General features: G+C 43.7%; 1 protein-coding gene across 3 annotated transcripts in view; it reads right to left on the bottom strand.

Annotated features, from left to right (window-relative positions):
- Positions 1-232: 232 nt before the first annotated feature.
- Positions 233-21,725, bottom strand: part of EXOC1L (exocyst complex component 1 like) — a 28,185-nt gene continuing 6,692 nt past the window's right edge. For 2 of the 3 annotated variants that reach the window (XM_059721763.1, XM_019481249.2), the window contains exons 2-3: positions 10,303-10,433; positions 233-4,591 (exon numbers count right to left, since the gene is read on the bottom strand). In XM_059721763.1, coding sequence (XP_059577746.1) covers positions 4,328-4,591; positions 10,303-10,404 — 366 coding nt within the window. In that variant the 5' untranslated portion in view covers positions 10,405-10,433 and the 3' untranslated portion in view covers positions 233-4,327. Of the gene's footprint in view, positions 4,592-10,302; positions 10,434-15,437; positions 15,867-21,725 lie in introns of those variants that run through there. The other variant, XM_059721762.1, reaches the window with a different exon arrangement.

Genomic DNA, 21,725 nt, shown 5'->3' with positions numbered 1-21,725 from the left:
TTCTTTTGTAACTCATAAAACAATATTCTGTATACATTTTCTATAATGTATCATTCATGAGGGCCAGGGTTAAAAGAGAAGTCACAATGTGATCATTTCTCACTCAAACCACAAAATATAACTGTCTCTAGTAGGATCTATAAAGACTGGATAAAGTGGCTATAAAAGATTGGATAGAATTTGCATGCAGCTTTAGCTGGATATTGAGCACCTAATTCTAAATACAAAGCTCCAGGTTTTTTTCACTTTTAATTCTATTCGCACACCAAAAACAAAACAAAAACTTCAACAATTTGTTAATTCTAATGTGGAGTTACAAAAATATTTTGAGAATATTTTTAAGTTACACATAAGTCTTTACCTCCCCATCTACTGTCTCTCCACAGATGGACTGAGGAAGGCCTTAAATTTGCTTTTTTTAACAAGTTTCACCCTGCTTCTTGAGATATTATGTCCCATACTTATGCAGTATAGTGATTTGCAACTGGTAGGCTACAAGAGCGGTCAGGTGACACCCCACCACTGCCGCCATGTTTCCAGTGCCAGGCTGCCCCATGGGTGGTTTCCTGATTCAAGAAGCAGCAGAACCACCTTTAATGTAGTACTGTAGGCAACTGAGAGAGACAGTTGTAACTGCACAAATTATGTTCAGAGATACATGTACAGAGGCTTCTGGAGCATATCAGGCAAGCAGATCATGAGAGAGATAAGCTGAGGTTGTGCATGATGTCCAAGGGAGTTTGGTTTCAGGATGGCAGGTTGGGAGGAATGATGCAGTCAGGGAGGGAGGGTGAGCTATAGGACCACAAAGGTACAGAAACAATGACATTTTACAATACTAGACTATATTGTGAAAAAAAAAGTTTGTACTTTGCAAGTGGGTGTATGTGGGGAACATCCAGATAATAGGAAGAAGAGTAGGCCAGGGAGGGCTCTGGACCATACTGGGAGGGTAGATGAAGCAGCATAAATGTGATCTAAATGGGTAAAGGGGAACAAGACCCTAAAATAATTTAGCAACAGCTATTTGTATTCTTCCATTATCCATTTCAATTTCAGTTTGGTATAAAAATTCTAGCTGAATCCAAGACCCAGACAATCCAGTTCTCTGCAAATATTCTTTAGTGTGTGAATTTTAGTGGAGATAACAGCAATTTCATGAAACATATCATGGAAACTCAGTTACAACCTTAACAATAAAATAATTTTAAATACAAAGAGAGCTTTGTTATCAGAAAAGACGCACATAAAAAGGTATTCAATTTTAATATATATCGATAAGTTTCTTAGCTGGTTAAATGACCCTGGAAACACTGACTTCAGTGAAACATTCCTAAGTTTGTGTATCTATTTGTGTAACTGTCCCCATGTATGACTGAATGTTGATGTTTAAATATTTTCTATGGCAAGGTGGAATATGACCTTTTGTTAATAATGTAAGTCTAGACCGAAAGAAAGAAGACTGTATTATAAACAGATGTTAAAATAGTCCTTTCATGTCTCTGTATTTTCAGTTCTAACAGTTTAAATGTTAAAAATGAGATACTCCTCAAGACAAAAAAAATCTCTTTTGGAACATAATCCCTTCTACCTTGATTTCTCAAGCAGCTACATGAATCTTTTTTGCTCTTTCTGTCATGTTTATATCTACTTACTACAGCTCCTTAACCTTTCTCTGAAGTAACTGGTCCTGGACACCAGACCAGCTAGGTTGGTGTATGGAAATTCCTGTGTTCTGAGTGTAGCCCAGATAAGGTGTAAGGCACCATTTTGGGGAGCAATGTTTTTGTCCCTTAAACTCCTCTTTCCTCTGTTGCCACTACTGTCAAAGCCTTTTGTAAGAATGATGCCAAGACTTTTTTGTTAACCGTGTACTCTGAGAGACTTCTTTTGCAAATGCTTGTAATTTCTTTCTCTCTGATAATTAGATTTTGGAAAAGTCTCCCAAGGGAAGTACTGACAGACCAGGTGACAAATTTTAAAGTATTCCATGCATCTATAGCACCCGAAATTGTACTGTAGAGAGCAAGTCTGTATTAGCAGAGAGATGAGATATGTGACCTGTCAGGTTGTTTCCATTTATAATTTATCTGTTTCTGTATCTCAATGGAATAATGCATTCTGACTGTGGAGTGAAAGTCTCCTACATCTCATTTGATAGTGCTACCAGATCAGACAGATGGCAGAAGGTGTGCCATCATTTGAGGCCTCATCTAAGGACCAATGAAATTAAGAGGAGTCCTTCCACTGACTTCAGTGAGCTCTAGATCAAACCCCCAGCTATCTTTTTAATTGCTAATTTTGGCAATTAAATATTATATAATATAAATGGAAACTTCCCATGTTTTCTAACCTTTCCTCTCTCTTGATTTGAACATAAAGTTAGGAACAGCTAATGTATTATATCATTAACAAATTACATGTCAAACATTTTAATTGCATATATTACACATGCAATACAAGGCCATTTATATTTCTTGTTATAGTCATCTTAATAGGTATACAGTACAATGATAGAAAGATATAAATAGCTTATCCAGTATCTTTGGACATTATGGATAAATGTATCTATTTTTACCTTCAATTCATTTCTAAACACAATACAAGAAATTATTGGTCAAGAATACAATCTGCAAAAGGAATGTCCTTCAGTAAGTATTATTACATCTTTAATCCTTTTTGATTCACTACACTCTCAATGATGGGAGTCTGTTGACTCAGAGAACAAATTGTGTGTCTGGTAGGCACAGATGTTAAGAGTATGATAGAAAATATTATGATTTGCACAACAGCCCAAAAGAGTAACATCACATAACAACAGTTTTGGTTGCTGGCTATTATAGGTGGTTTTGTAGAGCCTGGATGCTGCGCAAATTGTTTTCTGAAGCCATAAACATACATTACCATGCAGTATTATTTATATCAGGGGTTGGCAACCTTCTACAAAGGGCAAGCCAAACTAATACGGCTTCATCCTAAGGTGAGCTGCCAGTTGCAACGCAGCCACTGCCCTTTCCATCTTCCTGCTGCCATGTGCCACTGAATGTTGCTCTGCACCAGTGTTTCCCAAACCTGGTGGGCACTCTGCCGCCTCCCCATCCTGCACTGCAGCTGCTACTGCCACACAAACTCCTGTGTTTGCGTGGCAGCACACATTACTGTGTGCTGCCAATTGCCCTTCCTGTACAAACAGTGGCTACCATGGTGAGACGAGGCAACTTCAGTAAGGTGGTTCCATTCGGTTGCCCCATTTACCATGTGCTACCAATCCCCCTGACTGCAGAATGTTGCCATGCACTGCTGATCACTGCCACAGGCCAGATCAAACCTTTGCAGGCCAGATCGCATCTCTTCGTGGGCTGGATCAGGCCCATAAGTCATAGGTTGCCAACCGCTGGTTTAAATTATCCCAATGGCATGTAGTATATGCAAGGAACAAAAGTTTTATAAATTCCATTTATAAATTCGGTATTTCTTTCTATAAAGATGTTTTCAGTTAGGTACCTAATAAAGGGAAGCTGTCAAGGTTTTCAGTGGATCCTATGTGACCTAGGACGAAGTTGACTTCCAGTCATTTCTAGGATAGCCTTATAACGAAGATTCATGTTAGAATAACCGTTGCACATAAATTCTGAACATATATTTCTAAAAACTCATGACTTTTACAAAGAAATTGTAAACAATAGCTAATACCTACAGCATTTTGTTAGCCGTTGCTCCAGAACCAGAGAAGGAGTGAGTCTTAAGAAACCCTGTTCCCAAAGCCCCCAGTAGAGCTGGGCTGCCCCCACCTTCTACCACATGGCTGGATGGTGCCCACTGCACCTGCCCCAGGCACCAGATTGGACTGACCAAGCACTGCCCAACTGGCCCCCTGGGTAAAAAGGTTGAGCACCACTGTTCTATATTCTAGAAGAATCCTGCATCTTACCACGCTTGGAATTGAATTTTGCATGGTTCACATACACAATTTTTGCTCTTTTTCTTTCTTTTGAGGCACAAATTAACTAGTAATACTAGTTTAGAAATATTTTGGGCCATTATGAACAATAATTTGTACCCCTATAAGCATTTGTGCTCATGAGCAGTTTTGCCTAACTTAGTTGTTAGTAGTTATATGCTGAAAGGGAAGTATGCTAATAAGTATTTACAGAACTGGCATGTTTTTGAAATAACTAATTAAATCATTTATATAAAAATTATTTTGTAACTATCTAAAAGTAAAAAGCAGATACTGCATATCGCTTACAATCTTCTATATCAGATGATTTGTGAGAATCTGGTTATGGAGAATCAATTAATCACCTCAAGGTTATAAAACCTATCTTTATGGCATAGGACACAGAGACAGGCACAGTAGGTTGGAAGCATAGAAACATATCCTCATAAGTACCAAACAGTCGCCATTGTTGGATGACCAGAAACAATTATCATTTATGTAGGCTATATCAAAGTTCACAATCTTCAAGTCCTGTTTAAGGTACATCTCATTCAGGTTGTTCAGTGTTCGTGCAAATGCATATTTGGATGCACAGCTATATGCTTCCAAATTGTAGACTTTCTCGAAGTGCATATCAAAATAGGGGTTATCCTAAAATAACACAGAGAGAATTAGATTATTATTGCACTACCGTGATATTTTTATTGTTCCATGCTCAGTTACTTTGTCATTCGTCTCACTTTAATGGATTAAAAAAGATATAAGCCAAGGGCCTTAGAAATACATCCACAGTCCATAAATGTTCCTATTATAATATATTTAGGCTTGGCTAAATTCAATTTTTTATTTTATTTTTTTGCAATATCGACAGATAAAATTGATGTTTATCTTTAAGCATTTATTTAAATTTTATTGATTTAAATTTTAAGGATTGTGCAAAAGTAGTATGTGGGGGGGAGACAATTTATTACTGACAGTATACTATAATTATAGTGCAGTTTAACCTCCCACCACAACAAACATAGCTACTGTAGGACTGCTGCCAGCTGAGTGGTAGAGCTGCCATCAGTCCCAGGTCCACTTGTAACTTCCTTGTCCACTTTGTCGCTTCCTCTTCCTTTGTTCCCAGTCTCCTGGGTTTTCTGGGAATTGCAGTACAAACTACAGTCAACATGGTTCTGTAGGACTGCCTCCCCCACTGTCACATATTTCATCTGTCATCATTTTTCTTACATCCCTTTTCTATAAATTTCAGTTATTAATGATGCAAATACTTTTTCCTCAGTCTATGAGTGAGAGGTGAAATAAACATTTATCAATGTTTACCAAAAAAAATAAAATCCTGCCAAGCCTAAATAAATTATACTAACTGGCCCCAACACAGCAATTCTTAAACAGTCCTCACTCAGGTAAAACTTGAGCAGGAGGAGCGTTTCTGCTTGAGTAAGAATTTCTGGATTTGGCTAATGAGCACATTACAATTCAAGACAATAATATGAAATTATTTTAAAGCACCATCATAGGATTGTCTAAAATGTACCATATGCCAAAGCACGTTCCATGTCAAATGAAGAGTACTGGTTGCCCTTTCTCCTCATACTGCAGAGCAGCTCTATTCATGTGTACAGTCATTTTAAAATTAACAAGTTGCATTACATTTTATGAATGTCATTAACCATATCTTCTACTAATGACTTTAGGACTAATGTTTTTCACTAGAAACAGTAAGACAAATCTAGGTCATTACCAAGGATCCTGGTTTTCCCTGTTTAAAAATTGCAAATTCTCTGATTTAAAAAGTCACAAATTCTCTGCTTAAAACCCCAAAATCTACATTTTTCCATGATTAAAATGAAATGCCACTATATATACATACAGGTATCAGTTGAACACAATTTTTTATTAATATATTTACAATTGTAAACCAATTTGGAAGCCCACCAGTGCCTCAATCACTATAATACAATACATTCTAGATACCTATACATTTTGGCAATTGATTTTGGGTTTAGCATGGAAAAATAGAGCTCCCCCTACCCCGTTTGTTCACCAGGACATGGGTCTAGCTGTGGCTGTCCTCATCCCCCCCGTCCCCTCCCCCCAGCTTTGTAGTGCTGAACAGCCCTGATATGCCGGTGCCCTGCTCGTGCCATTGCCCCTCACACCCCACTCGCAGCCCTGTGGCCCTGCTTGTGCCCCTCCTGACCCACAGTCCCTGCCCGCCCCTGCCCTACCTTCAAAGAGAAATCCAAGTTTTTCTCCTTAAAAAGATAAAATCACATTTTTCTCCTTAAAATATAAAACCCCATGTTTTGCTGCATTATTCCATGCTGAACAGAAAACCCAGACCCTTGGTCATTACTTTCTGTAGAAAAATTTATAGGAGAAGACTCATTGAGAATTGTCTCTAGAGCAGTGGGTTTCAACCCTTTTTGTACCAGGACCCATTTGTAAACATCGATAGCTAGTCCTGACCCAGTGCCCCTCACTCCCCAGCCCTGCAGTGTGTGGGGCAGCACGTAGGTGTGTGGGGCAGGGGGGACACACGGGACCTCCAAGCAGCCCCTTGCAGGCTGGAACTCTGCCAGCCTGTAATAGAAAAGCCAGGTTTCTCAGGTTTTTCTCCTTTAAAGAAGAATCTATTTTTTAAGTTTGTTGATCCATTTTTAAAGTTTGTTTGCAGCCCTTTCATACAGTCTTGTAACCCACTTTTGGGTCATGACCCACAGGTTGAGAAACACTGGTTGACAGCAGGAGTGTCAAACATTTGCCTGCATTCACCCCCATGGCTGCTTGATGTCACTTGCCCTCCCCCCACTAGTGCTGCCCCATTGCCAGAGGTAGGTCCAGATCCAGCCCACAAAGAGCCCTGCAGTCCAGATGTAGCCTGGGAGAGTCAAGTGAGTTTGACACCCCTGCTCTAGAGTGTCACCAACCCATATAATTCCACCATAGGTGTGAAGATTATTATAGCTATGTTACCAGTAAGTCCCTCAGCCTGCCCTAGTCCTGGGACAGCCTCAGAGAAAGGATAAATGAGGACTAGATGGTATCCTTTTGGTGTAAGCTTCATGGAACAAAACCATCGCAAGTGTCCATACAGAAGCTATTATATTTTTCTGAGCAAAAGGTTCTAGACCCTGTTCTAAGTCAGGGCACAGAAGGTGACCTGTCTCTGCCCCGCTACACTGTGAAGCATGGGGAAATGTTCAGGGTAGGCAAGATCTGAGGAATCTCAGGAAACACAACTCCAGGAAAATGTTCCTTGCCTTCTGCAGAACTTTCAAGCACTTGTGGATGTTGAGGGCAGCAGCATAACTATGGCACAGCAAAAGGAGCAACACCCTGGGCACTGACTTGGAGGGGGTAAAAAAGAAGTGGCTGCAATTGCACAGGAACCAGAAGTCACTGCTGACCCTGTGCCCTAGATGCCCGGATGTGTCCCTGTGCTAGTGGCTGGAAAGGCACAACTCCCAGCTGCAGGTAAAGCAACAAACTACTCCTCCCAAAGAAAGGTATTTATATGGAAATCAGGAAGCTGAAATTCTGGGACGCTCATCTTCTATTCAAATTCTTTCTATTTATAAAATAATGGGGCCACAAGTTCAAAGCTTAAGATTGTGCCCTGTCTTCAGTTACTTCTAGGCAACTCCAATGAAGGTCAAGGGTTAAATTTAAGGTGCAGACAGAAGTAATTTTTTTAATGCTTCCAAGTGTAATGGTCTTGGGAACACTGCAAAAGGGTAGTGCTTCAGCCAGGGGGCATAAATGCAGCCCCTGTCATGCCCCTGGCTGGAGTGCTTCAAAATCATGGTCGTCACATGCAGCTGTTTGCTCTCTACCCAGGGGTTACCACAAAAGGCTGCAGGAATGGAGAGAGATTGGGACTGGAGAAAAGACAGCCAGGATGCCAGCTCCAGTGGTAGTGGGGAACAAGCAGGAATCTGGCAGCAGAGGCAAGGAGAGGTTGGCATTAGGCCAGTGTTGGGGGCACAGGAGTCTAGTGGGGGTTTGGGAGTGTCGCAGGATACTAAAGTGCTTGCTCCTTTAAGATCAGAAACTGCCTAGGGAGTGGGCCCTAGGAGCCAGAGGGAAACCCCACAGCTGCAGGTTACTATGGCAGCAGGCTAACAAGGGAATTAGCCTGCCCCTGCACCCTGTCAGCTGACCGGAAGAAGGCAGGGCCCATGGCACATATAAACCCCAGGGCTGACGGGTTTACTTTTCTGGCAACAGCCAGATAAAAACTGCCCAGAGATGCTGTGGCCATCTGATCTGCTGCATGTAGAACTAATGGGACTCTAGGAGCTCACCAGGTACCCTGGGCTACAAGGTACTTATTGCCTGGGGAGAAGTTTCTGTCTCTTAAAGGGACAGAACGCACCCTGAACTGGTGGTATTATGTTATGGCACAGGGGCTCATATTTTGATTGGTATTTATAAGTTGGAGGACTGAGCTGAGGCTGTTGGGGAGGAGGCCTCATTGGAGCCACACTACAGTGTGGAGTTGCCAGTGCCAGCAGGCCCAGTGCCAGTGTGGGCATGGAGACAGCTGCGGAGAGCCCAGGGATGAAGGAGGCTGAGCTATAGCAAGGCCTCAGAGGGACAACACTTAAATACCATCTGTGAGGCTTGGGGTGTGGTAAAGGGGTAATATTTGGAGCCATGTATCTAGCCCATAAGGCTGAGGGTGTCCCATGAGGCATCCATTTTGAGCGGAACCCAAAAAGGGGTCCAAGAACCCACAAGGCTCAGTGAGGTCCATCAGGACTATGTCCGAACATGAACTTGAGGCTAGCTTCCCTATTTTAATTACCAGCAAGATGTGGCAAGTGAGGAAAACTGTGCCCGCTGGGAAAGACTGGCATGGTCACAGAGCTCTAGGGGCATCAGCCATCCCTGGGGACCACATGCCGTGACTGGGAACCGTGAGGGCTTGTGGTTGTAGGGGTGCCCCATTGCTGGGATACCTGGCTCTCCAACCCCCACTCTCCCAAACCTCTCCTCTCCCAGAGCCAGAGAGAGAGAAGGGCCTGGAGACTCCAGCTTCAGCAGCAGTGCAGACCTCATGGTCTGGCAGGACCAAAGTGTGCATGGATGCAGGCAAATGGTATTAGAAGCTCCAACAGTGAGAAGACCTGACAGCTGGGCAGCTGATAAGCCTTCATTCAGCCTACCCTAACTGTTCCTGCCACTCTCCTTCCCTCCCATGTGGAGGAGATGCAAGAGCAGAGCACTGTGGGAGGATTTGAGTTCCCTGTTCCCATGTACAAATAGCAAAAAGTGAAATGCTTTAAAACAGTGTCTCATTTCAAGAGTTACTATCTGGGAGTAATCCAGCTGCTTTTGGGACACTTCAAAGGGCATATTTTCTACAGCTGGCCCTGCAAAGAGTTTCAATGGCCAGAGGCTGCAAACAAAAGGAAGTTCTAAAATTTCCAAGTGCAATGCGCTTGGAAACATTTTGAAGGAAATTGTTTCAGCTGGGAGAACGCATGTATAGTCCTTGTGGCACACCCCCCTCCCCGCATGGCTGGAACACTTCGAAATTGTCACAGCTACATTTAGCCATTGCTTTTGAGCTGAGGGACACTAGAGGGGGCAAATGTCTCAGAAGTATGTAGGGACAGGGGAGTGGCAGCACTGACTCCCTAGCTCTCCAGTGTTAGGATACTTGCTGACAGTCCATTCCCAATCTCATCTACCTTTTCATTCCCCCTCTTCTCAAAGAGGACAGCTAGAGGGGATTGGGCCTAAAGAGCCCAGTGCCAGAGGCCCGCCCCCAAGTGCAAAAGCAGCTGGGACCAGGGACTAGGAACTGGCAAGCGCACAATCTGGCAGGCTCTCTCCAACCTAAAGACTGTCCTCCTCTTGCTCTTTCTCCCTGACCTTGTACACACGGCAAGAAATGAAATACTACAAAATAGCATCTAAATTTGGTACTATTTTTTTTCCAGAGCTTGGGCTGCTCCTGGGACACTTCAAAGGGTATGTACACTTGTACAGCTCATCTAAATGTTTCAAAGGGGTTTGAAACATTTCAATTGTTAGTTCTCACTAGTGTAATTTTGGGTGTGGAGAGACACTGCAATTAGAATCTGAAGACTCTTCACTATTGGTAATGACACGCAAACCAGAAATAACCCACCTTGACTCAACTGATTTCAGAGCATGACAAACAACATTTTTTTTTCCTTCTTCTAAATACAGCAAATATAATCTAAAGCCCATCTACCTAAAACCCTCTGATGCCACTTCTACAGAGTCACTTTTTATAGTAAAAGTACTATTTAGCACATCATTACATTAGCAGACAAGTGCATCATGTTAATAGTAATTTACAGTAAAAATACAGCACTTACAGTATCTGCTTCTTTTCCATCAATCATTTCCAGATCTTTCAAAAGCCACTTTTCAACTATATCATATTTATCTTCCAAACCCGTTCTAAGGTGCTTCACCATAGATATTTCTACATCTTTACCTTTAGTCACTGCAAGATTTAAAAAAAAAAATAGTTCACATACATGGAGATAATATATTTCATCAAGATTTACTTGATATAATAATTTGTGGCAACTGGAGAGAGAGAGCACTTAATTTGTTTTCCTATAAAATAATAATATGCAACAACGTAAAACATTTTATTAAAAATTATTTCCTATCACTTCAACTTGCTCATGCCCATTTCTGAGCTTTTTCCAGAAGCTGCAATTTTGTTACTAAGAGTCACAGACTGTAAGGCTGGAAAGGACCTCAGAAGATCATTGAGTCTGGCCCCTTGCACAAGGCAGGAAAGACTACTGGGATCAGGTGACCATCCAGCAAGGTGACCGTCCAATCTCCTCTTAAAGATCTCCAGGGTAAGTGATTGTGCCACCTCTGGAGGGAGTTTATTCCACAATCTGAACACCTTGACTACAAACAAGTTTTTTCCTAATGTTGAGCCTGGAACAGTCTTCCAGGATTTTGTGGCCATTACTCCTGGTTTTCCCCCAAGAGTGCTCTGGTGAACAGTTGTTCACTGAGCCCTAGATGTACTCCCCTAATGCAGCAGTAAGTCAGACAATGAAAGAGAGAAGGTGGGGGGGGGGGCGGTACAACTCTTTGAAATCATTAAGATTATTAATGAATTAAGTGCTTACAAATAAATCAAAATTGTACAACAAACACACTAATTAGTGGGAAAAGCCCTGGAATTGGAACACTAATATTACTTTCCAAATAATTTTTTTCTTTTAAACCAGGAAAATGGAGACACTGTATTGCTTCCTTTTCATTGCCACATCATGCCCACCTTTCTTGGGAAATGGTAGGCCTTTAATTTAATACCCTGCCTCTAACATAACCCCTGATTATTCTTCTGTCCTTGCTGTCTGATCCCACTTCTAGACTAACATAGCCTCTGAGGAAATGGGCTGCTGTTGAGCAGAAACACAGCAAGGGACAGTTTTCACAGGCACCCACCTCTGGGGGATAGTAGAGGTCTTATTTGAAAACCTGACATCTGGCACTTATTTTTATTTCTCTCCCAATCATTTCCGAATGTTTAAAAATCTACTTTAAAAACTTGACAAACATCAGGTTTCAAAGTAATCTGCTTGTTCCACTTATTTCAAGGGGAACAATGTTCTTCCTTGCCAAATTTCTGTTAATTCTTTGAATTAATCTTATCAACAGGAAATTGGTAGTCTTCACAGAGCAAGCTTTTCCCTTTTTGTTAATGATTTTACTTAAACACATTTCTTTTATTTTACAAAATACAGGGCCTGCTCTTACAAACCCCTACTGAAGGACAATATAATATCCCTTTTGCCACAGATGTAATTACTCAAATGACTCTTCACATAAGCAAAAGTTTTGAGGGTCAAGCCTGTACTTCACCTTTTTTAAAAGGAAGAAACAAATAAACCCCAAACAAACGCCCCGGGGATTACTTTTCCAGCTAACATAATAGAGTATATTAGTTGTGTTATTGCTTTTCTTTCTGGCTTAGCCTTTTGGAAAGTCCAACAAATTACCACTTATTTCTGACACTAGCCTCTAGATTCCACCTGCAAAGAATCACTTCATGCTTGAACAACATATGTGATGTTAAGAAACAGCCCTAAAAATAGAGTGAAATCCTGGCACCATCCAAGTCAGTAGCAAAGCTCACACAAGCTTCAATATAACAGGAAGTGGAGTGGGGTTGGTAATATCTCTTACTGGACCAAGTGTGCAGCTGGGAGTTGTTAGACAAGCTTTTGGACACACAGTGCCCTTCTTTACCAAAAGTGTTTGCTCACTTCTTCCAGAGTTTTAGACAAAAAGTGACCAAGACATAGCCCACATGGCCGTGTCATCCATCCTGCAAGGCTTCCCATGGGTCCAGAAAGGCAGTGGGACAGACAGCAGCAGCTGTGGAACTGCTGCCAAATTTCCAGACCCTTCGAGAACTCCATGAGCCAGACGTCATAGCTCTATGTACACCATTCTGCCAGCCTATGGGGCCAGATGAATCGGGCATTGCTGGTTTTGATCAGTGGTATTAAACATACGGCCCACAGAGCCTCTCTATCCAGCCCACCATGCAACAGAAGGATGCTGGAGTTGGGCCCTTGGGCCCTGTTGATTGTAGCCAATACTGGTGAGCTTGGCTTACTGCTGCTGGACCCCATGCCCCTGCCATTCCTGCTGCATCCTCTACTCTGGCCACTGCTGGACCCTGGACTGCTGCCACTCCTGCTCCCACTGGATACTACACTGCCCCTCCTCCCCCCAGAACCCCATGCTCCTACTGCCAGAAGACCCTGCACCTCTCCCACCCCTTCCCCCACTAACAGGTAAGTCCAAAGTGCTGAAAATAGCCAGTCTTCTGCATTCAGTTCCATCTGTTAGCTGGGGCAATTAAATTATTAACTGTAAGGGCATGGTAATGGGAACTAATTTCCTTATCCCAGACTCTTTTAAGACTTACCACTGTGAAAGTGAAGCATGGAAATACCATCCCTTATAAGGAAATACCTATGTACATTAAGATTTTGTTTTTAAGACAACTTAAGTCAGAGTGTTCTGTTGGGTGGTTTTGGGTTTTGGGGGGTTTTTTTTGTTTTGTTTTGTTTTGTTTTTTACTGAATATTAACAGGAGTGGTACAACTTTAAAAATAGAAGGAATACACTGCAGAGATAAGATTTCAGTTAGAATATCTTGCAGTTGTGCTGACTGTGCTCCTAGAATCTTGCTGGCTACTTGCAAACAATAATGAAATACTTAGCTGTATTAAAATTATTTTTCTTAATTTAATTTAAGGACATGTCATTCCTGTTTTATATAGGTATTCTAAATGCACAAAAATTCCCACCTCTTCTCAAAGTTCACTTATGGAAACATGTCCAGAAAAAAAGCTGTCTCACATTCTAATATAATAAAGCATAACTGGTTTTCTCCATTCAAGAAACAGAACTAAGATGATCAACTTGCATCAGGATTAATGATCAAGTCCTGCCAAGCACTATAAAACTTCCAATTCCACTGATTCCCATAGGAATTAAAGAATGATCACCGTCTTTCAGGACACAGCACCTATCACTTTCCCAACTCTTGTTAATTATGGTAGAATAAGTTTAGTATTGGATACTGGAGACCTCTCGTTCTTAATTCTCAATATATACTTTCATGTTTGTTTTGCAGGAATCCCCTCTTAAGTGAGTTCCTTAGTTTCCTTTGTGGTCTGTTCTTGTTTTCCCTAGGAAAGTTTTTTGTTTTTTGTTTTTTGTTTTTTGTTTTTTTTTTTGATAAGCATGTTTCCTTTTTGCTTCCTTATCCCTTGTATGTCCCCTGAAAGTAATGGGGCTTTAGTTAGATTTTCAGAAATGGTCTATATATTTTTAACATTCACAGGTACATTACATTAATAATTAACATAGGCCATCTGTATTTACAAAAACTCTTTAAGCCCATATATAGTACATTTCAATCCTCAAGAACAAGACATACTGCTTTCTACCTAGCTCTGCATGCACATTAAATTTCCCTCATCTTGAGCAGCTTTCAGTAATATCAAAACAATACCATCAAATATCTTTGAAAATGCTGTTTTAACAAAAACTTTGTGGCTTTGACAAATGCTATTCTCTCCGTGGTCTGGGCCCACCTGGTGCCCTGGCCTGCCAGGGTGAGCCCCACGCTCCTGGCCTCTGTAATGCCCCAAAGCCCAAGTGAGGAGCTCCGCTGCCCACATCCTGCCCTGGGGGTAGCCACTTTCTCCTCGAAGTGCTGCCTGCACCCCGTGCTTCTGTCCCCAAACTTTATTCTCGTGAATAAAGTTACTTAAGATGTATTTGGTAACAAGTCATGAAATCATAAGGTTCAATGCTACAGAATTAGATTAGTTTATTGTAAGATATTATTATTCACACACCCCCTCCCAACAGATTGTAATGATCTGTTATGGGTACCTACAGACATTTGGGGAAGTTAGGGGGAGGTCAGATGGAGTTACAGATGGTCACCCAACCTAACAAATCAGGAAGGGAGGGGAGGGGAGGGGGAGCAGGTTCCAGCAGGGAGGATTGAGAGGGGCAGGTGCAGTCTATGGGGTGGGTCAGGTGGAATCAAGGGGTCTGCTGGGGGGATTGCAGGGGGTGGGGGCATTGGTGAAGTCTGTGGGAGGGATGGCGGGCAACTGGTGCCTATGGGGGATCAAGGGAAACAGGCAGGGGGTGGGGGGGTTGGCAGGATGAGGACTCATAGCATCTGCAGGAGGGTTTGTGGGGGTGGCAGGTCTCTTCCCCCAGCCCCCAAGAGTAGGGGCTATTTTTAGCCCCTGGTGAACTAATACCCTTATCCTGCCTGCCCCTCCCCCCACCCTGACTACCTTGGCTCCAGGCATTGGCCAATGCTGGTAAAACCAGTACTGACAGCAGCTTGCAAGGATGGGGCATTTTGCTGAGCTTGGGGGGCTGGCTGGTCCACCGGGAAATTGTCGTCTAGGGGTGGGGTTAAAAACAGCCCCATGCCAGCCCAGCCAAGTAAGGCAGGCAGCTGCAGGGCTGGGGCTTTCCCAGCCCGGGGGCTGTGCTGGGAACTGTACAGAAGTGGAGTTGGATCAGTCCTGCCAGACCCGATTTAAATTAAACTACCTTCACGTAGAGCAGGGGGACATTTTTTTAGAGAATGGAACCGACCCGAGCCTGTCGCACTTAGATCCACCTCCCTAGGGATCTCGGTGCGAGGGGTAGACACGGGGCGGCCCTTTCACGGGAGGTTGCCCCTGCCTGCCATGAGCCGTCGGAAGGTCTGGCGCACGCAGGCAAGGTGCGGAGGGGAAGCGAAGGGCTCGGCGGACCTGCCCGGGGGTCTCGGTGCCGCAGGGGCGGCGGCGGGAGCCGGGCTCTGCGGGGCGGGGCTGCGGGCGCGCGCGGAGGCTCCGCGGCCCGGGCCCCGGCGACGCCCCGGGCGGGGGTCCAGCCGCCTGCTCCCCCACGCGCTGCCCGGGGCCCGGCCGGACGGTACCTGAGGCGCAGAGGTAGTGGCTGTCGCGGGCCGCGCCCTCGATCTGGATGAAGTCCACGAGGCGCTGCCCCAGGGGTCCGAACAGCTTCTTGCCCATGTCCTCCCTCACCAGCGAGGACATGGCCCCGCCGAGCGGGCTCGGCGCCCCGGAGCGCTCACAGCCACGTCCAGCCCCGCCGCCGCCGCCCGAGCTCAGCCGTCGCCACCGCCCCGCCGCGCCTCAGCGCCCAGCGCAGGGCCGGGCTCGCTGCAGCCCCGCCACAGCCCGCCGGGCGGGCATCGCCGCCGGGCACAGCCCCCCGCAGCCGCCCGGGCATCTTTAAGCGCGGGGCCTCGGCGCGGAGCCGCTCCCTCGCCCTGGCCCGAGCAGCTGGCGGGAGGAATCGATCGGGGGCATCTTCCATCGGGAGGCAGAGCTGCGCCGCCCCTCCCTCGCTGCTGAGCGCTGCCTTTCCCCGCAGGGCTGCGTGCATCGCCCGGGGCAGGGAGCCAGCCCGACCCTGCCTTGCACGGGACAGGAGCACGAGCACAAGCCCACAGTGAGGTAGCCCTGGTCCACATGCGGCCCCGGCTTACACCACTGCTAATTACAGTCACGGAGCCGGGACGTGAGGACTGGCAGGATCATCCCACGCAGTCCGTATCTACACTACATCATCCTACCCTCAGCCCTGACACAACACAGACCTAAGCCCCTAACCTGCCACAGGTAAACGTGGGGAACCACTGTACCCAGCATCCTGCTGTGAAATATTATGCTCAAGAGACCCTGAGTAGAAGGCCACAACCCCTACTACAGGGAAAGGCAAACACTCCCCCCACCCCCCACTAATCTGATCTGGCATAAAATTCTTTCCTGACCCCAAATCTGGTGGTCCGTCTGACTGAGTGGAGGCACAAGACTCTAGACCAGTGGTTTGCAACCCACAGCCCGCAGGCCTCATGCTGCCTAGTCAGCACACCAGTGCAGCCCATGGATATCCTGTTAAATGGATACACAGAAAGTAAATTGTGTGGGTGCGTAACACCTTTGCCCGCTATGGCAGATAGGCTGAGAACCACTGCTCTAGACTCTGAATCTAGGCCTGTCCTTGGAACGGTTTTCTTGGAAACCCACTCTTCCAAAAGTAACGCTTCCTTAGCAGGAGTTCACAGAAATCCCTGCTGTGGTTTGGGAGCCCATCTTCAGGAACTCACATCTAGACTTTCCTAGGACATACATCCCTGCTAGCTTCAATAGAATTGCCTGGGATCAAGTCTCCTCTAAGGTCAAGAGGTATCAAACACACTCTTGTGAACCTGTTTGTAGAGGCCATACACTGCTTTTGGAAGGTAATGTTTTTTCAAAGCCTCCCACATTGGCAATGATAAGTTTGAAGGGATGACTTAACTTGTAGGTGATGCTTTTTCTGGTGTAGCAATGAGCAGAATAGCAACCACTTGTGAAATCATAGCTCCCTGGACCACTTAGTAATATGCACTTGTGTGGCTCATATTTAACATTAAAACTTAGACAAAGCTGCCTTCCCCACAATATGGTAAGGAGCCTAGCAAATGAGAAGTCCCCACAAAGCCTTATTAACTAGGACACAGGTGGGCACATCTACACATTAATTAATACACTATTACTAATGTGCATTAAATTTAGTACCTCCATTGTGAGGCACATTAGCCTATTTTAATGCGCATTAGCAAAAGCATGCTTTTTGGTGATGCCTTAATGTGCATTAAAATAAGCTAATGTACATTAAAGTGCACATTTAGATGTGCCCAGAGAGTTTTAACAGGATTTATAAAGACTTGAAGGCATGGTGAACAATTATTAGAATACTTCCGTTTATCCTGTCCTGTTGTTACTGAGATAAATGGAGTGTTTAATTAAACTAAGTGGCAGTACATTAAAATCAAACAAAACCATTACTTCTGCACATAGCTGTGTCAGTTTGCACCATATTCCATTTCAGGAGTCCATCTAGTCAAAGACTTAAGAACACTGTTAAAAGGGACTGAATAGCTTTATAACCACTAATGAGATTTGCACTTATGGTATAATCATCTTCTCACTTATCTTAGTATAAACTGACATCTGATTGAACGAAGAAGAATTCTCCTCTGGTAACTGCATTCCCAATTGGCCCAATGCAATCTGGGAATAAGAGGACCTATTACCTGAAGCATTAGGCATCCTTGCAGAAGGCAGGGTATCAGGCCAGATGGATCAAGCCTGGCTATTCCTATAAACCAAGGGCAGCTATAGTTGTCACCCTGCACATGCTTGGCTAAAGTTCCTCAGGAGAACATTACCCCACACTTTCAAAGGCTGTACTAAACAGTGCAAGAATGTTCCAGCATATTTTTAACTTGCTTTTCTCTCAGTAGCAACTTCCTCTACTGTTTTCTATGCCTCTTTCCATACCTCTTTCCATAGTATCTGAACATTCTAATATTATAAAAGCCTTAGTCTGTCTGTAATGCTTTATTCACACTCCGATTGGTTGTCTGAAACAACCAATCAGTGTGCTTCAACAGTGTTCTGGAAAGGCAGCAGCGGCAGTGCGGTGGAGCGGAGGGGATGGAGTTGGGGGGGCCAGGCCAGTGCTGCTGGCCTTGCGCCCCACCCTGGCCCTACTCCCCAGAGGTGATGGTGACGGAAAGGATGGAGCAGGAAGGCAAGACCCTGGACCTGAAGCGGGGTGGGAGGAGCAGCCCCAGCCCCGAAGTGGTGGTGGGGAGGGTTGGGGGAGTGGGCCCAATCCTGAAGTGGCAGGGGGGAGAGGGGAGCAGGCCCAGCCCTGAAGCGGCAGGGGGGAGGGTGGGGGAGCAGACATAGGCCTCTGTCCCAGCCTGCACCCCCCCCCTCCCCCTAGTCATTCTTGATGGGCAATTTGCTAGTAAAAACATAAGAATTGCCATTTACTGAGTCAGACCTTAGGCCCATCTTGCCCAGTATCTTGTGTCACACAGTGATGAAGAATGGATGCAGAAAGGGAGGGTGAACTGGGAATAGGTGGCTCATAGCGGGGCACATGCCCCCTGAGATTGGCCACTGCCAAAGCCACTGCTGGCTTCTGCAGGCAGTTGCCGCACACCCCTTGCCGCTGATGCAGAGGTCCCTGCTCGCCGCTCGCCACCACTGACAGTATAGATGGTGGCTGCAGGCGGTCCCTGCTCGCCGCCCACCATTCACCACCCTCCCCCCCACTACTGACACCACTGGTGGCGGCTGCAAGTGGTCTCTGCTCACCACTTGTTGCTACCAACAGCGCAGGCAGTGGCTGCAGGTCGTCCCCGCTTGCTGCTCGCCGCCATGGTGCTCCCCCAGTTGCAGGAGGCACCAGTTGTTCATGGAACTGGGAATGACCAAAGTCTTTTTTCACTGTTCCTCTCTTACTGGCAGCCTCCAGCATTTAAGCTCTAGAAAGTTGCATTTCAGAGGTTCCCTAACTCACATGCTTACTAGCTACTGATCCCCCTTTTCTCCAATAATTTATCCAATCCCTTTTTTAATCTGACTGAATTGGCAGCTTCCACAAAACCTTTTGGCGATGAGTTCCATACTTTAATACACACTGCACCTCCTTTGATTTCATTTCCTGTATTCATAGTGTAACTAAGAAAAAAATGGAACCTGACCAATGAGCTTCTGAAATTAGAATCTGGCTGATCAAGTAAAGGGTCCAAAGAATATTAATATTACAATATATCACTGTTGGTGTACATAGTATTTCCCTGACATAATAAAGGCAGTTCTTACTTCACAAGACCTTAGAGTCTCACATCCTTATTATGCTTTACTTTGCTCTGGTGTAAAGCTGGAGTGATTCCACTAAGGTTATGGCAGTGTAAAACTAGGTTGGGAGCAGAATCATTCCCTGCTTTAGATAGTAATCACACTAAGTAAAGACTAGGAGGAACAGATTCAGCAAACTAACATGATGTGACTTGTTTAAGATTGTTCTGCAGCTTGTTGATACTATTTTAAAATATTTATGATTCCTAATTCTACAATACATTTCTGCTACTGATTGGAGACAAGAAGCTGTGAATTAATGTGAATTACAGCTCTTAGCACAATAGCTTGGCTACATTTGAGTGATGCACAGCATTGCTTGGGAAGGGAATGCAACGACACCTGGAATAATTTAGGGCAGTAAAAAATGTTATGGCTGATATATTAGCTGAGGAGAAGCAAGGTTTAGGGGTGCCCAGTTCTCTGGTCATAGTTCCTATGCTAGAGGTGGGGACATGGAACTGAGTCATGAATGCTGGCTGGCCCTATACCAGATGATGCCCCTACAGCTTGGAGACCCTTCCATAGCTGGTTAACACCATTTCTGAGTCCAGACGCTAGCATTGGTGCAGTGTACAGGATAAGGGCCTTAGACTGTAAACTCCCATGGGTGAGTACAGTATTTTCCACTGCTCTTATTCAGCACTAACATGAAGAATAAGAACAATATTTCTTCACTGAAAATAGTTTAACTACACCACTTTACAAACTAATTTTTCACAGACATCATTGTGATATAGAGCCAATTAACATTAGTGTGAAAAAGGAATCACATCTATAAGTTTCAGTGAGAGCTTTGTCTCTCTCAAGACTCAATCAAGCCTGAAAGATGATTGTATAGTAAGATCAAGAAATGTTTCTGCTTCAGTATATTTAAAGGATTTATCTCAAAACACACACACACATGTATTAGTCTACTTTTTGCCAAAAGAATTTCCAAAATATATTTGTTACTATTTCATGAATAATGGAATTAAATTTTTTTTTTTAATGTTCTAAACTGACCATTTGGGTGTTTTTGTTCTCAGCCAGGAAGAATTTCAAATGTCTGAGATATTAATCTACCACATGCAGGCTTGCAAGTGCATAATAAATGTACAAGATTGTACCTTTTTGTGTAAGGTATTGAATTGAAAATACTGAAGATAATACAGCTATTGTGTATACCAACTAGTATATTGAACCTAAATATAAAGTTTTCCATTTGAAATTTACATGGTGAATCCAAGTTTATTATTTTTTATTCATTTATTTTCCTTACCTACGTAGCACTGTGATGGCATAGAGGCAGAGCAGAGTACAGAAATCATAATCACCTGTATGAATTTGACAAGAGTCTCTAAATAGGCTCTTTCCGCACTCACTCATTGGGACATGGCATTGCTTTTTTACACCCTCATAATTTCAAGAAAGGTTCAAGTCAACATTAATTGGCTTTGTTGATTTTTATCTGCTGCTATCATTTTCCTGCGTTTGGACTGGGATACCTAATTTGTGTATCTGGAAACTCAGAGGTGTTGTAGAGTGCAGGCATGCAGTAAAATAGAACATTTCACAATACTCCCACTTTTCCTGCCCAGCCGTTGTATCAATCTGTCAAGCTTTGCTGAAGCTTCTGCTGCCTCAGGCTTCACTTCATCACCATCAGTTTTGATAGTGTCAGGAAAGGAGGTTTCAGTGGTTCATAGTCAATGCCAGATTCCTCATTAAGCAACTTATTCTGACTCAGCTACAATATATATACAGCACATATCATTACATATGCTTGGAATATTTTTGTGTAATTTTTTTAACTATGGATTTATAGATATAAAATGCATTTAAAAAGCTTTGGTTTTTGTTCAATGCCTACACTATATACATATGTTGATGTTAATTTCATTTCTGTGGTGTCACCAGATTCAACACTGAAGAATTTAGGATGCTAAACACTTGAAACATAACTCCATAAAAACAAAATAATTAAATATTTAAAAGCCAGCTGGACAAGTCTATTATTAGAGCTGTGCTAAACTCACCATGTTTTGGTTGGTGGAGGGTTCAGCATACTGCTTAAATTTCAGATTGCCTAGATTTGTGCCTTCTAAACTTTGCTTTCAGTTTTCTAAACAGAATAAAATCTGTGTAGCTCTAGCTGAATTTACCTTTAAATTTAATTTCGGCAAAACTCAGATTAAACTGAAATAATTGTTTTGGTTATGTGTCAAAGCCATGCATTTCTCATTGACTCCTTTGGGGAGCAGCAGAGATGAGATATAACAGATATTTCCAACCCTATCCTCTCTACCCTGGATTTTTCTCCTATGGCTCTCAGGAAAGGAAAATGGCTTTGACTCAAATATGTGGAAAAACTCTTTTAAAATAATTTAACTTCCTTGTACCTCAGTTCCTCTACCTTTAAAATGTAAACAATAATAGCTACCTCATGGGAGGTGTTGTGAGATGTAGTAGGTTAGTATTTCAGATAGTATTTTATATCCGGCTAACTATAGGCCCAT

The sequence above is a fragment of the Alligator mississippiensis genome, chromosome 2, assembly GCF_030867095.1.
Source record: "Alligator mississippiensis isolate rAllMis1 chromosome 2, rAllMis1, whole genome shotgun sequence".
Taxonomy (NCBI): domain Eukaryota; kingdom Metazoa; phylum Chordata; order Crocodylia; family Alligatoridae; genus Alligator; species Alligator mississippiensis.
Note: the sequence above shows the minus strand (reverse complement) of the source record. Positions and strands in the feature narration are given on the sequence as shown.